We start from the raw sequence: 13,803 nt of genomic DNA, 5'->3' as shown, positions 1-13,803 counted from the left end.
GAGGCAGAGGCGGTTAGGGGTGATCAGGCCAGCAGGGGAGCAGTTAGGGGTGATCAGGCAGGCAGTCAGAGGTGGTTAAGGGTGATCAGGCAGGCAGAGGTGGTTAAGGGTAATCAGGCAGGCAGAGGTATTTAGGGGCAATCAGGCAGGCAGGCAGGCAGAGTGGTTAGGGGTGATCAGGTAGGTAGGCAGGCAAGCAGTTAGGAGCCAGCAGTCCTGGATTGTGAGAGGCAGTCAGACAGCCCCCGAAGGATCCCAGATTGGAGAGGATGAAGGCCAGGCTGAGGGGTCCTCCACCCCCATGCATGAATTTCGTGCACCGGGCCTCTAGTTTCAAAATAATTCTACAGAATTGACTTTTTCTGATTTTCATATACCTTAACTTATATTAATGAAATAAATAATAAAATATACAATATATAGCTTGGCCACTGATTTCACCCATATGACACTTCTAAGAAGTGACAAAACACTTTTGAAAATAATTATTTTAGTAGGAATATGACTTAATAATCATACAAAACTGATTGTTTTTTGTTTGTAACAATAGCATATGATAATTAGTATGTTAGAACTAAGCCCTGGCAGGTGTGGCTTAGTTTGTTGGAGCATTGTCCTGTATACTGAAAGGTCGCGGGTTCTATTCCTAGTCAGGGCACATACCCTAGGTTTGAGGGTTCAATCCACAGTTGGGGTGCGTACGGGAGGCAACCTACCTATGGGTGTTTTTTCTTCTCTCTCTCTCTCTCTCTCTCTCTCTATCCTTTCCACTTTCTCAAATCAATAAAAACATGTCCTCAGATGAGGATTATAAGGGGAAAAAAAAGAAGTGAGGGAAAGGTAATACTCAAATAAGTACATCATGTCAGTGTGAGCACTCCTCATTTTTTATGTTTTAAGTCCACTAAAATTCTACTTTTGGGCCCTTCCACTTTTCACGGGGCTACATAAAATATGTAAGTTCTGTTTCTTTTCAGAAAAACATGTGGCTAATATATGTAAGGCAGAGGGATGAAAGAAGAATTCTATGGGAAATTCTATGCATGTAATTAGGCTAGCAGGGACAAAACATCACAAAAGTGCAAATATCTACTTCAATAATGATTGAGGATTAATATATGTAAGGAACTGGACTAAGCATTGTGGACACAAGTATGAACTATTCACAGTCATTCTGTTTAAAAAGCTGACATGCCCTAGCCGGTTTGGCTCAGTGGATAGAGCATCTGCTCATGGACTAAAGGGTCGCAGGTTCAATTCTGGTCAAGGGCACATACCTTGGTTGCAGGCTTGATCCCCACCCAGTCAGCGCACATGTGGGAGGCAACCAATCGATGTGTTTCTCTCACATAGATGTTTCTTTCTCTGCCTCTCCCCCTCCCTTCCACTTCTCTAAAAATCAATGGAAAAATATCCCCAGGTGAGGATTAACAAAAGAAAATAACAGCTTAAAACCTAGGAAGATAAGGGTATCCATAAATGGTATGCCTCATTATAAATAGCACCTATGTCAAGTGCCAGAGTGAAGTAGACATTGTGTTAGGGGAGTAACAAGCAGAGTCAAATTCCAACTAAGATCATCAGAAAAGGCTTCCCTGAGAAGGCAGCACTTACTGCAGGATTTGAAAATGCATAAAATTTTAAAATGTAAAGAAAAAATGACAGGAAATTAGACTGAGAGACTAGAAAAGGAAAATCAATGCATCTGGACTAGCATTTCCATCTGTGTATCTAGGGAAATTAACTCTGCCCTTAGAAAGAAACTAGGAAATTCATGATGCAGAGTTTATTAAGAAGAGAAAATATAAGATTATAAATTTATAACAGCAAATATCTAATACTATATAGCCTCCAAAATAATAATATAATATCTAATAAAAATATCATAATGTGATGTGCCCTTATTATTGTGGCTTTAATATATTAGAAAAAGAAAATGTACATACTGAAAATCACATTACTAATGTTATTGGTCATAGGCCTCTAGAAAAGTGACTCAGCCACCACCTTGCATGCACACATGCATGAAAATTCTTCAAAGGATTGTTTTAAAGATCAACTAAAATAACTAATGTGAAATTTCCAAGCATAGTTTCTGGCTCACAGTAAATGCTTATTAAAATTTTATAGGCTCTGAATCTGAGAAAAGATTTTGTTGACCATATCCATTCAATTAATACATAAATGCACAATATGCTCCACAAGAAAAATTAGTGATTTCTTTTTTAAAAAGCATTGAATTCTTTATAAATAACCGTTTGAACTATTTATAAAACTGCATTAGTAAAAAGTAACAATGACAATGAAACCCGCCAATAATGTTTCCTTTCAAAAGTACCATAAACTTACTCCTGTTGTCCCATTCTGGGTTTCATTCACACGCTGCACTATTCCAGAAATACAGAGTGGTCCAGCAAAACCCAGTAAGTCAGCAAGATAACGGAATGTGCTACTAAGTAGAATTGGACGTCCAAAAGCTCTGTACATGGCTAGCCATATAGATGGAGTCCGATTTGGATGATCTGCTACTTTTTTCTGGAAAAACACAACAAACAAAAAACAGATGAACTTAAATAAAATGACTAGCTCATCAATTAATCTTTGCCACTATGGACATTTCTTCCCATTTTTTTATGTTTATAAATAACTGTTAATGAGTCCCTTTCAGTATAATATGCATGATTCTGTATTCTTGCATTCTATGCTACTGAATGCATTTTAATGTAATAGAGAAAATGAAGAGTAACCAGGACAGTTTTTAAATGACATTGTATTATTTTTAGTTGTCAAAGGATGACCCAAAATTCTTAAGGCCAAATCTATTTTAATTCCCTTTGATTTTATTTGGAAAATGTAGCTCTGTCATGAATATACCAAATAACATTGTATGAAAAGAAGATAGTAATGTATAAAGGCAAGGTTACTGACAGGCTAACAAGGTTTCTGGAGTTACTAGATCATAAAAGATTCTCCTATCAAATTATTATAAGCTAAACAAAACAGAAGATCCCAACTTCAAATTGTTTCTCCTCCCATCTCTGTGAATAGTAGATACTTTTAAAGTTATGTTAGACTTGTGTTTTCTAGTTCTTCCTTTAAAAAATGCAAAATAAAAAATGGCATATATGCGTAAGCCAACTCATAGTTTCATAGACCTACAGTTGTGTGCTGAAAATATTTTAAGAGCTGAACAATCATAATTATCTCTTGGAGTAAAGGCGAATAAAGTCTTTTCACTGTGGCAAAGAAGCTAACTCAACACAATAGAGTTAAATTGTATTTCATATTCAATTTCCTGTTAGATAAATAAAATTTTATTATTTTTAAGTTTTTTTTATAAAAAAGATTAATTAACACACCAAATTCAAGTTAATCTGTGTTATAAGAGTACTAAGAACTGTAAATTGTGCTTAGGCTATATTGTTAATCTTTACTTTAGTGCAGTAGTTTAAAAATATTATGCAATACTTTTCCCAGAGGTGAAATCAAAGAGATGACTCGGGTTTATTTGTAGTAACCATTTCCTGAAATATTAATTTCATAATACACATGTTTGACACAAAACAGAGGTCATTTTCATCATTTACCATAATCCTTTGTTTATCTTAATTTTAAACAGCCAAAAACTCTATAACTGATTCCCCATATCCTATTCCTTTCCAATGTTGGTTGTGTATGCTCATATTTTTAATTACAATAAAATGTGCACATGATTGCAATATAAAATACATTTACCACTGTGGAGAGTATGCAGGTTGAAAACAAACTGAAAAAATCCAAGATTCCTACATTTCTATTTTTAAAGCAATTATAAATATGCAAAGAAAGTACCTGAAGAAACCAATTTTGGCTGAAATATAGCTTGGTACATGGTATAAGTAGAAGTACCCCTTTATTTGCTTTATTTTCCTAAGTTTGAAATTCAGCATTCAAATTTTAGTTAATAAAAAACTTTAGTTTCTTAAAGTTAAGTTATTAATGGATATAATCTATTTTCTCTTTAAATAACAAATATTGACAAGATACTTGATAAAAGACAACAAAAAGTCCATGAATTATTGATTATATGGTAACAACGATTAGACATACATTATTATTGAACTTAATTCTTACCTTCCACTTGGTCCCAGAGAAAAAGAGTGCTCTCTCTATCCCTGCTCATATATTGACTGGGCAGCTGACACAACATACAAGTGGGGCAAAAGTAGGTTTGTAGTTGTTTGTATGAAAAATAATATAATTAAGAAATAATAATATAAGAATAAACTCTGTGTTTTGCAAACTTAACAACTGTAAACCTACTTTTGCCCCACCCTGTATTTCTGGTTGATCCTCAGCAGCCCAATTAACATGACTCAAAACTACTGGGGAAGACAGAGAGAGCAAATCTATTCTTCCTTAACCATAGGTATTATTTATGCTTAGAGCCTTTATGTTTAATAGGTCTATTCCCCACAATTATCATGAAAAACAGATACTGTTACCTTTTGTTCTTCATATGCATCCTTCAGGCAAACATAATTTGTTACCGCCCTCATTGCTATTGGTAATTTTCCAATTGCCTTCAGATCAATAGGCTTTTTATGAGCAGATATGATAAGTGTGTTCATCCACCAGTATGTTGCTTTGGACAGTAAATTTACAAACGGTTGAAGAAATCTCACACCAAGATCCTGGAGGTCTTCGGGAGGTTTTACTTTCTGAGGAGTCATGAAGAATACATATCTCTGTAGCAAGAAACAGTCCACAAAATAACAACCCAATTCGTTTTCCATTTGTTAAAAATAAAATTTAAACCTTTTCTACATTTTCATTTCAAGAGGCCAAAATTTGTATTTGCATACTTTGGTCCATCCATTTCTGAAATATTCTTTAAAATATTTCCCTTTGGTTGTGACTCAATTAACTAATTGAATTCCAGAGTTTTATATTTAATCCACTTGAAGCCACTTCTAAAAAATCAATTATCCCTATAAAAGATAGTTATTACAGTGCTAAAATTTAATCATTCATGTTATCCTGTGAGAAAGTCAACTAAATGACTTACATTGTTTAGATTTTTTTAAATGGGTTATCAACACCATTGTTGTCATTCTGTTAATTTGTGGCCTAACATTATTGCAACATGTATCTTGCCATTCAGTGCAAATTCAAAGTGCACTGGTAGAAAATAAATATTAAAGAATCAGTCACTAGTATGTCACAATATAACTGGAAGCATTAGGTTCTGGAAAGTACCATAGATTTGTAATCATAGACCAGATATGAGTCTTGACCATGTTACTTGGATATATAGCAAGAGTTAACTCTATAGAAGTTTTTGCATCAGTGAAATGAACAAGCTGGATTAGATCTTTTCAGTTTGAAATTTCTGATAATGCAGTAGTTTGATTAACACAGGCTTGCTTTGAATCAATCATGGATGATGAAGCTTTTGAAACTTCTAATGAAAACAATTTCACCTATAATATGAACTAATCATAGTGTTTAGCACATAACAGGCATCCAATCAATATTTTTGAACTAATAAGTAGATCCCAGGGTCAAATTGAGTTTTCTGAAACATTAATGGTCTAAAACTTAATGATTAGTTCAACTTTATATTTATACACATAGATGACATACATTTCTTCATCCTCTTAAACACAAATGATTTCTAGCTGACTTCGATCTTTAATATTAGGGTCCTGAATTCTAGAAACTAAACAAAGAACCATTAGATACCTACTCTGACCCGAATGACATTGATCTCCACAGCCATCAGGAGTCCGTTCAAGATGACCATTATGCCTGTGATGCAGAAACGCAGATCTGATAATCCCCAACCAGACTGCCAATGCTTGACCAATTTTATGGTTTTTGTAATAAAGGCCATTACCCAATACAGGAATAGGGCTGAGAAAAGGAAAAAGAAACAGATTCAATCTTTCACTGATATTTTTCAAAACCTCACTGAAATTTCAATATACATATAATGCTTTTTAATAACAAAGACAATTTTAAATATTCTATTTCCAGATCATTTTATTTGCTGAAAAAACATGTATGCTTTAGTGTGGTATGGTAATGATTTTAAAATGTTAGTGCTTCCTCTTTTGATTATATGTGACAGATGCACAGACATAAGGAGAGATATAGGTAAGGATAGCCTACACACTTCAGAACTTGTGTAATTCTGTAGACTTAAAAATTTACTTTATCTTTTGGTCTTGTTTTTTAAGAAGCCTTGCTTATACAACGAATTCACAAGTTGTTATTTGTGTAACCTAACCAATAGATAAGTGCCTTGCAACTCCCAGGGATATGTCTAATAGTGCTACCCTGGAATTATTATGGAATCCATAAGCTATGTCATAGGTTTACTGCTTTACAAATCAGTCAAAATGGTTTAAAACACCACACACAACTAGAGCGCAGAGAATAATAACAGTCCTACAGAGCAAACCCAGGCTGCAAGTAGTCATGTCAGAAGGATAGGGATCTACACCATCACAACCACAGCCAGAATTTTGTAGCAAATATGAGATGGAAGCAGAGATGTTCCTAGAAATCTGTTGTCAAAGGAGAATATGAGGGAAACATGCTGAGAAGGCAAAGATTTATTAAGACACAAGAAACAATAATTATACATGAAAAATGATGAATTATAGTACATCAAAATTAAAATTTTATTGGAGGTGGAAGAGGACATAGATAGGATAAAGGAGATGGAAAAAATAAAATAAAATATTTAAAAACTTAAAATTTTCTGATCACTATATTTTATTAAGTAAGTGAGTGTTCATGCCACGGACTAGAAGGAAAATATTCTCAAAACATGTATCTGATGATATACTAGTATCTAGTATATGCAAAGTACTCCTACAACTCAACAATAAAAATACAACCAAATAAAAATTCAACAAAAGATATGAATAGCCACTTCACAAAAATAACAAATAGCCAGTGAACTCATCAAAAAGTGCTGAACATCACTAGTCCTTACGGAAATGCAAATTAAACCCACAATGTGTTATTAGTACATACCCACCAGCATGGCTAAATTACAAAATTAAGATCATCAAATGATGGAGAGCATGTGAACAACTGGGATTCCCACATACTGTTAGTGCGCCTGTAAAATAAGCCACTTTGGGGAAAGATCTTGTGGCTTCTTACAAATATAAACATTTGCCTACCTACCCTATGACCCAGCAATTTCACTCCTAGGTATATATCCAAGAGAAATAAAACAAAGAGAAATAAATCCACAACAAGGCTTGCACATGAATGTTTATAGCTGCCTTTCCCCCCGCCCATGATAGCCAAAACCGGAAACGGCCCAGCTATACATCAACAAGAATATGAAAAACTGAGGTATATTTATACAGTGGAATACCCACAGTTACAAGAACAAAATACTGATTGATACTACAATATGAATGAGCCTCAAAAAATCATGCTGAGAGAAAGAAGTCTTACACAAGAGTTTAAACTATATGATTCAATTTATATGAAATTCTAAAGCAGTCAAATCTAATCTATGGCAGGGGGAAAAATCTGATTAGGTGTTGCTTTTGTGGAAATGAAAATGAGGACTGAATGGAAGGAGCACCAGAAAACTTTCATGGATGATGGCAATGTTCTATATAATTATAGGCTTACACAGGCATCTATGCATTTAGCAAATAAAGATTTCTGTACTTCAGTGTGAAAATTTTATCGCCCCAAAAGAACTGTAAACAAGTGTTTAAATTCTATTTAATGATATGCATGCTGAAATCATCAGGGGATGATACATATTAATGTCTGCAACTTTATTTATTTTTTTGCAACTTACTCTAAATACACCAAAAATAAGATGTGTTGATCAATAAAGAGGGACAGAAAGATGTAGATATTTGATAAAATATAAAGAAATATATAAATTGAAGAATCTAAGTAGTAGATATATGAGTATTTGCATAATTCTTTCTTTCAACTATGTTTGGTATGGTCATAATACAATGTTCGGTTAAAATTACTAGTTTTGTGATCTTAAAATAAGTGTGATCTTTCTAGGTCCAAATATTTCTTTCCTAAACTAAGGAGAAAGTTAGACTTTTTTATCTCTTCCAGAAATATGATCAAATTATGCCTGGTACCTACATCAAAATTACAGTCAGATTCTGATCACATTTCCTTCAAAATATTATTAACATGCACTTTTCCTTTCTAATTATATCTTATAACTCTTTTATCATCAGTTTTTCAGAAAGTTAATGTCTAGTGTATCGAATTCCCAATGCTATGTATATTTTTGCTGTTGCCATCAGAAATTTCACTTTTTGGGGGGCATCTTCATAAAAAAATTACTGTAATAATATCTCTGTCATTTTGTACTAAAGAGCATTCTAGTAATTCAGACATTGATAAGCCTTTTAAATTAATATTTATCATGTCTACTTATTTTTATTAGATTACATTTGCCCAATCAAATAATGCAATGCACCATAAAATTAAATAATCAATATATCCTTATCCATTTTAAATTTTAATGTAAATTTTATTAACATTAAAATTTAAAATGTGTGGGGAAAATGTGTGGTTTAATTATTACTTTTCTTTATCAGTCAATGTTATGTTCCTCATATATAATCAAATGAAATTATGAACCTTATAAAAGTGTAAGCATTCATTCACACCCAAACACATACAACTCTGTCTATCATTTTAGGAGAGTCACAGGTCCCTGGAGCCCATCCATGATCCATGCTCTATCCTTTCCTCTTAGCTCTGTTTATGAAAGTGTACACCAACGAATGCTAAGATGGGGCAGAATATTGAATATAACTAATTGGGATGAGTTATGTTATTTCAGCCTAAGGAAAAAGTAACATTTAGATAGCCTCTGATTTCTACAGGACAGGGAGGCAAGGGAAGCTGAAAAGATGATGTCAGGCATGATGAGGGGCTGTGCTTCCTCCTGCACGTCCCACCGTGGGGATGGAGCCCGCAACCCACCCCACAGTGGGCATTGCCCTGACCCATTGCCCTGACCAGGAATCGAACTATGACCTCCTGGTTCATAGGTCAAGGCTCAACCATTGAGCCACGCTGGCCAGGCAGGACAACATCGTTTTCAGCATGCTATGAAGGATACTCTGCCACACGGGGCCCCCTGATGCCTTGGCAGAAATTCTAGGAAGAGCGTGACACTCCCACAGTATCCATGAAAGGCTTGAACCTTCTGAAAATGCCTCAGGACTCCAAGCCAAAGGCAGAAACACGTGGAACTAGATGAGATGGCTGCTTCATGGGACCATACAGTGCAATAGCTCCTTGCAAGTGCTCTGATTCTCAAGAGTACAGCTTCTGCAAGCCAGAAGGCCAGCACATACCCTACACTTTCCTCCTGCCACACACAAACACTTCATGAGAGGTATTTAGTGGAGAACAGAGGTCCTGGGATATGTTTTCACAACCTAAAGCAATTCAATTTATCTTCCCCTCCACCTTTATTGGGAGACTACAGAAGAATGAAACGTTGTCGTTCTCCCATGTTTAATTATTCCCAATCCCAACCCACGCTGATAGCAGTTTCTATAAGAAAAAGGGAAAACAAATAGCAATTTTGGGGGGTAGGCGGACACTTGATCATACTTACCTAAAAGTAACTTAGGAAAATTTGATGTCTCAATGTTATGATAATATACTATTGATGTTGTAGTGGCAACAAATCCCATCACGGCCGGCATGAAGAGGTGGAGATGCCGCGACGTCCACCGTCTATGGAGAGCGGTACAGTGTCAGTGTCTACAGCTGATGGCTCCAGATAGTCTCACATTTTGTTTCCAATTTCCTCATTAAAACTCTCTTTTAGCAATCAGAGATTTAAAATACAGAATACAGGAGTAGTTGCCAAGAGAACATATAAGGAAGATTATATTGGGGGGACAAAATTCTATTGAAAGGATCTACCTTAACATGGAGGGCTGAATAAACACAGCTAAACAAGACATTAAAATATGAACAACTAAGGCAAATATATAACTGCTCCAAAGCTAAAGGGAAGACCTGCTGAAATATTTTTAACACCTATAGCAAGTAAAAACAATCCACTGGAAATAAACTCTAATGTATGTGAAAAGTATGTTTATTTTTTGATAGCTTTCCTAACCTTTGCAGTGATTTCTCCGTTTTCCTTGATTCATTGAATACATACGTGTTAGCTGGTCCAGACACTGTATTAGATTCTGGGATGTAACAGGACACAAGACAAGATACAGTGTCTGTGGTCTGTGGTCACAAAATTTGGAGTTTATGGAGGATAGTAATAGTATATAGAAAATTACAACCCAGGTGAAGGGACTGTGAGAACATACAGAGCTAGAGTCTGTGACAGAGGAAGCTTTGTAAAAAAATTGGACTTCTGAATGGAAACTTTAAGAATGAGAAATTATTACCCAGAGGAAGAGAGAGGAGGACAATTCCAGGCAGAGGGTCTAGATAAGTTCAAGGGTACTACAAACAATTCAGTGTGATTGCAAGGAGAGGAAGCTTTGTTCTGAAGACAATAGACAGCTTCAGGTGGATCAGAAACATGACAGCACAGATTTGCATGGTAGACAGTCCTCAACTCCTTTTGCAATAACAATGCCACACAATGAAACATTTATATTTTCTCAAATACTTAAATATTTTAGTATACAAGCAGTATAGAAAAGAAAGTAACTTGTTTGAGAATGAGGGAAAGAGAAACATTTGGGAAAGTCACTTCAGAAGAGGTATGGTTGGCAATGGAAACAAATATAAAGAGGAATCCACTTGTCAGGAAAGTGGTGGAACAGCACTTTAAATGAAGGAACAGAATGTGCAAATACATAGAAGCATGAAACAGTATAACATGTTCAAATTTCCAAGTAGTGTAATGAGATAGGATAAAGGGCTTTGTATGATATATAAGGAGCTAGAATCTAATCTTGCAAAAAATTGAAATATTTTAATAGGTAAGTGGTACAGTCATATTTAAGTTTTAGACAGTTCAATCTGTTAGTAATGGGAATAATGGAGTTGATAGGGAGTGTGTAGGTTTGAGGTGAGGGGAAAGACTTGGAAGGAAAGAAAGCAGTTAGCAAAATATTGGTATAGGCCAGGTGAGGGATGATGAAACCCTGAATTAAGATTTGGCAGCAGAAACATGGAGGAAATAATACATTTGCAAAAATATTAAGTGTTAAAATGGACAGGACTTTAATAGAGTTTCACAATGAGGGTGATGGTGATGGAGATGTAGAGAATAATTCCCACGGTGCCTAAGTGAATGGTGGTGTGAACAAATAAGATTTTAAGAAGATGAACAAACTGGAGAGAGGAAGCCAATAAGTTTCAGCAGGAATGTATGGACCAATAAACATGCAAAGCAAGTTGTCTAATAGGCAAGTGTATGTAGAGATTTGTAACATGATTTGTAACATCAGTGATGAATTTGGAATCATTAATATAGACATATTAATGAAAGTGTGATAGCGTAAAAACTGGCTTAAGAACGACCCACCACTTTTGAAGTAGTTCAAAGTGTTCAAAGAGAAAAAGTAGAAAATAAATATTTCATCAATACAGAAATTAGGAAGTACTTCTAATACTCTTTAATTATTGAACAAAAGAAAGAATTTTAAAAATCACTTAATATTTAAGATATTTTAAAATGATCATACTACTTATGAAAGCATATAAAATGTTGTAAAAGCTATACTCAGAAACATATTCAGTAATAAATAATTATAATAAAGCAAAGAGTCAATGAAAGAAGTTAGAAAAAGAATGATAAAATATAATTAAGGGAAGCAATAATAAAGGATGAATGAAGATACTAGTAAGCTACTATAAGGTTTTACTGTGGCATTTATTTGTGTCTTTTAACCATTCAAGTTTTTTATTAGGATTACTGTCATATTGTTAGTGCTCTGCTCACAAAGTTGTCTGGGTTGCAAGTGGTTTTCCCAACCCTAATCTTTCCCTTAAGCTCTATTATTTTTAGAGTGTGATTCACTGATCTCAGTGTTCTGTGGTAGCATATGCATCTCATTATAGCGGAAAATCTTTAGTCAGGAAGTTAGGGAGAAAATTTAAAAAGTGTACATCATGGGGGACAAAAGAATAATTTCAAAAAGGAGAAAATAATTTTAAAAATCCTAAATGAAAACATAATAACAGTGAAGATTTTAATACACATTTTTAGAATGTAATAGATTAAATAATATAAAAATAATAAAGATACAAGACTTCAGTAATCCAATCAGTAAACTCAATAAAATTTCATCTCCTACAAAGAATATATCAAGTATTTTACTATTATGAAAATATTAATAAATCCCCAAAAGTATTCATTTAACAAATTATATGCTCTTATAATAAACCTATCAAGTTAGACTAAATACCGAACTAAAAAATGATTCCTAGACCTAAGAGAGTATCTACACGGGAATCATAAATTATTTACATAGAAATAAAAAAAGGTAACACATTACAAATACCAATGCAACAGATAAGGATATTTCAAAAGAAAAATTAATAGCTTTAATATCTGTATTACTATAAAAATTAATTACTCAATTAGGAAGGTCTTTGCATTGTTTTGCTAATTATAATGAGCATAAGTGATATTTTAAGTAAAATATAGTTCATAAATATTTTGTTTTAAAAAATAAGGAAGGAATGATTAGCTGCATCAAATATAATAACCATGTTAAGGAGGAAAGAGTATAAATTAAGATGTTATTAATGTTCATTGGGTTTCTTGTAGAAGCCGTTTCCAGAATAGGACAAGGCAAGAGAAAGCAAACTAAATCTATGGGTTCAAAAGTAACTGGCAGATAGATGGCTTTGGAGAGGCTTGGATATAAAGGGTAAGGGGAAGACGGCTATAGCTGAAGAATGGGAGGAATAGGACAAGATCAAAGGTTTACCTCTGCTTGTTTTTAGCATGGATCTCTTGTATCGCTACCACTTTAAAACAAGGTCCTGCCATTAGCATATGCCTTCATCATTATTAGTTCAGTCTCTTCTAAGTCTCTGACATCAACCATGAGGGTGGAAAGAAGTCATCCTTGCCTATGTGATGTCAGGGTTTTAGGAAATATTGGACTAACCAATCTTCCCCTTTATACATACACAGAGAAACATGTCAAGTCAGCCTATACATGTATTAAAGGAATAAAAAAATGAACACTAGAATTGGCTATGCTAATACAATATAATACAAATATGCCCGGGTGTTTTAAACAATTATCATTAAGATAACAACAGCCAATTAAGCTTCTACATGCTTGGAGACGGCATATCTAAGAGCCTCTGATTTTTCTTTTTATCAGAAATCACGATGTGCACATATATGTAAAGAACTCTCAGATGACATTACAAAATAGTTGGCTCTGTGTCGGAAGTTTAGAAGTTTCATTCCTTGTTAATTACAAGAGCAAAACATAAACAGATGTCAAGGGAAGTTTTACTAGATAAGAGGAAAATGAATGTTTTTTTTTTGAGCTTTCTTTATAAAATCTTTAAAGGCCCTTTCATATAAATTCTTCATGAAAGGTGTACTATTTATCATAATTTCATAATCAAAACTTTTCTATTATCTAAGTTTATTTTCTGTTACTACGTGATAAAAACATTTTCCCTACATTATGTTCAAGTTTATAAATAGAATTCATTCCATTCTAACTGCCTGATACAAACTTCTTTTACAAGAATGACAAAATTCCTTCAAAAGTCAGGGTTTTATGACAAACCCTGATTTAAAAATAATTTTGTGCTGTGCCTCGATTTGTAGCTATATCCTAA

At 34.1% G+C, this 13,803-nt stretch overlaps 1 protein-coding gene across 6 annotated transcripts in view; it reads right to left on the bottom strand.

Moving 5' to 3' along the window:
* ABCC9 (ATP binding cassette subfamily C member 9) overlaps positions 1–13,803 on the bottom strand; it is a 124,056-nt gene that overhangs the window by 88,712 nt on the left and 21,541 nt on the right. For 5 of the 6 annotated variants that reach the window (XM_070410584.1, XM_070410588.1, XM_070410582.1 and 2 more), the window contains exons 5-8: positions 9,626–9,747; positions 5,729–5,895; positions 4,485–4,727; positions 2,350–2,535 (exon numbers count right to left, since the gene is read on the bottom strand). In XM_070410584.1, the coding sequence (XP_070266685.1) occupies positions 2,350–2,535; positions 4,485–4,727; positions 5,729–5,895; positions 9,626–9,747 (718 nt within the window). The remainder of the gene's footprint in view (positions 1–2,349; positions 2,536–4,484; positions 4,728–5,728; positions 5,896–9,625; positions 9,748–13,803) is intronic. The other variant, XM_070410585.1, reaches the window with a different exon arrangement.

The sequence above is a fragment of the Myotis yumanensis genome, unplaced genomic scaffold (assembly GCF_028538775.1).
Source record: "Myotis yumanensis isolate MYYU_CA2020_CCGP unplaced genomic scaffold, mMyoYum1.0.hap1 SCAF_3, whole genome shotgun sequence".
In the NCBI taxonomy this organism is placed as follows: domain Eukaryota; kingdom Metazoa; phylum Chordata; class Mammalia; order Chiroptera; family Vespertilionidae; genus Myotis; species Myotis yumanensis.
The sequence above is the reverse complement of the archived record's forward strand: the minus strand, read 5'-3'. Positions and strand labels throughout refer to the sequence as shown.